Source organism: Austrofundulus limnaeus, unplaced genomic scaffold (assembly GCF_001266775.1).
Source record: "Austrofundulus limnaeus strain Quisiro unplaced genomic scaffold, Austrofundulus_limnaeus-1.0 Scaffold276, whole genome shotgun sequence".
Classification (NCBI taxonomy): Eukaryota; Metazoa; Chordata; class Actinopteri; order Cyprinodontiformes; family Rivulidae; genus Austrofundulus; species Austrofundulus limnaeus.
In genome coordinates, this window is record NW_013952678.1 from 1 (window position 1) to 2,923 (window position 2,923).

The following is a 2,923-nucleotide window of genomic DNA, read 5'->3' on the forward strand; positions in this document are numbered from 1 at the left end:
GACAATCAGACAGACAGGGAGCAGCTGAGCTGTGACACACTGGGGAACACTGAAAAACACTAGAAAACTAAGAAAATAAACACAGATCGTGACACTCTGCTTGTATAATGTTTTATTTTGGGGGTTTTGCTCAGTTCCAGAGATAATCGATGGAAGCGTCCTGACTGCCACTGTTGTAGACCTCAATGCCTGGGTCGAGTACGAGTTTCGAGTGTTGGCCAAAAACAGCGTTGGGGTTGGAGAACCCAGTCCCGTCTCAGTCAAGACGAGGACAGAGGATGCAGGTGAATGACAGCTCATTCGTCTCCTGTTCCTAGAATGTTACTTTGCGCTTGTAGATCTAAACAAGGTCTTTGCTGTGCAGTTCCAGATGCGGCACCGGGTGACGTGGGTGGAGGAGGTGGAAGCAGATCTGAACTGGTCATCACATGGGAGGTAAATCATCAGTATTATGTTCTAATCCTTTTTATCCTTGAGTGATGTGCTTAATATTTCCACCACACCCTTGTTCTAGTGGGTTATGGGTGTCATAAATTTGGAGCCAATTGACGGCTGTCGCTGCGGTCGTTTTCATTTTTCTTAAAGAGTCTACAACCTAGCAGTTAATTTCATTTATGAAGCTAGGATCAGTGTTGAATTACTGCTGCTGAGTCAAGTCTGCAGGGCTCAAATCCAGCAATCATGAACCGGGACGGTAGCTGAAAGATAAGATAATATTGTCGGAGTCATTAAGCGTTGAGTTATCTCACTGGTTTCCCATTTAATTAAACGCAGAATAACTTTTTATTTTTAAAGCCTGCCTATATGATCTGTAATGGGTGCAGATGTTTTTAAAATGATATACAGCGGCTCGTTGTGTTTTTATCTGGTGGGTCGCGAAAGGAAGTGTGTGCGCCACCCCTGAGTTTGTGTGGTGCTTGTGTGAGCCCAGCGCTGGTGTGAATGGGAGTGGCTTGTATGTATTTTAATATCACTATAGTTTTGTGTTTCACTCTCAGCCTGTTCCCGAAGAACTGCAGAATGGCGAGAGCTTCGGTTACATCATTGCTTTCCGCGCCTTCGGAGAGGTTAGCTGGACTCACGTGGCCACCTCTGCCCCCGGCGCATCTCGCTACGTGCACCACAACGACAGCATCGCGCCCTTCTCTCCGTTCCACGTCAAGGTTGGCACTTACAACAGCAAAGGCCAGGGTCCCTTCAGCCCCGTGGTGACCATTTACTCCGCAGAGACGGGTAAGGATGGAAGCGTGGATCTCTGTGAAGCCATAAAGCCATTTCTCGTTTTTGAAAAAGACGAAATTATGAAAGTGGTTCTGCTGCATTTGTTGCATTAGGGCTGTAGAAGTCATTTTAAGGGGAGAAAAAAAAGGTTGAGAGTGAGGGACACAATTGCGAGACATTTTATGTAAGAGTAGGCAGTTTGTCTCTAAATATCAGCACTCTCGCTTAAAAGACTGCACAAAAGTACGAACCAGTTGGCATTTAGATCTATGCCTCCTCGCAGCCCGCTGAGAGGGAATCAGTGTGAAGTGTAGTGTTAGTCTATTTACCAGCTGCACCTTTTTGTGATGATTCATCTGAGCTGCGATCAAATTTACAAATGTAAAAATTTAAGACATTTCCCCCACGCTTATCCCTGCACGCTCACGTCTCGTGTCGTCTGTTTTCAGAGCCAAGTGGAACGCCGGCGGGAGTTTGGGCCAGAAGTGCCTCCGCCGCCGAGATTGAAGTGAATTGGCAGGCTCTCTCCTTCACCCCCGAAAGGGTGCTGGGCTACGAGGTACTTTTCACTCATATAAATGGAAACAGATATCACACAAAACACAATTCAAATGCTTGTCATCACCTCGGTTGTACCTCGACGCCTTCGCCTCTAAACTGTGTTGCCTTGGAAATGGCTGCTTCAGTCAGGGTGGCGGTCACAGCCAGAATTATATACTTCTTTGTATCAGCATGGCAGGAAAACATGTCGGTTTGGTTTTAAGAAAAGAAAGGAAAATTGTTTGTTTGCTTACTTTCTGATGTTGGTGTCATTTGTAAAATAAATAAATAAATAAAAATAAAATTGAAAATAAATCACAATACAGAGATTCCTGTCAAAGCTTCATGTCAGAATACCAAAGAGTCATCGTACGACACCAGAAAGAGTAAAACCTCTGACAGCTCACTTTACTGGAACTCATCCATAGTAGTAGTTCTTGTAATAGTACTTTAAATAAAAGTTTTTTTAAGTTTTAGATGAGGGTTCAGGCTGATCTGTTTAGTAATCAGAGTATGTGTTGTGGATGAGTCTCAGCTACTACTACACCAAATTTTGGCTCAATATCTCATTATCTAAAACTGAGAGATTTATAGCCATATTTTTGTTTGTTAAAGTGCCTGTGATATACACATCCATGAAGTATAAAAAGACAAAGAAAATAAATTTATATTGAAGAAACTTGGCACAGTACACATGATTTTACCCTTTATGTCACATAATTGGCATATTTTCTTTTGAATTTGGCTCAGCTAAAGTGAAACAGGACGTGACATCAAAGGGGAACTCTTTGAGAAAGAAAACTCTTTTTTGTAATTGAACTATAACTCTTTCTCATCTCTCTATGGTAGTGATTAAAATAATCTAAAGAAACATCAGATTCTTCTCTACAGTCTGTGTTGCCATTTTAGCAACGATCCGTTCACATTCAGACATTCCCCTTTGACATCACTTCCTGTCACTTCACATGCAAATATCTCAACAACTGTTCATCTCAGCGGCATGAAATCTTTTTTACAATATGTTATCAATGTTATTTTTCCAAAAATATGTTCATATTTATTTCAAAAATTTGATGTCTCAGGCACTTTAAGGTTGATTAGCTGTAGTCACCATTTTTAATAAAGTTCACATAAAAATTTAAACAGTTGTGTGTGTATATAT

At 41.6% G+C, this 2,923-nt stretch overlaps 1 protein-coding gene across 1 annotated transcript in view; it reads left to right on the plus strand.

The window, feature by feature from the left end:
- Positions 1-134: 134 nt before the first annotated feature.
- Positions 135-2,923, plus strand: part of LOC106526450 (contactin-3) — a gene marked incomplete at its 5' end in the record, with an annotated part of 7,180 nt that continues 4,391 nt past the window's right edge. Inside the window, 4 exon segments of the mRNA XM_014021062.1 lie at positions 135-284; positions 365-435; positions 999-1,233; positions 1,671-1,780. Coding sequence (XP_013876516.1) covers positions 135-284; positions 365-435; positions 999-1,233; positions 1,671-1,780 — 566 coding nt within the window.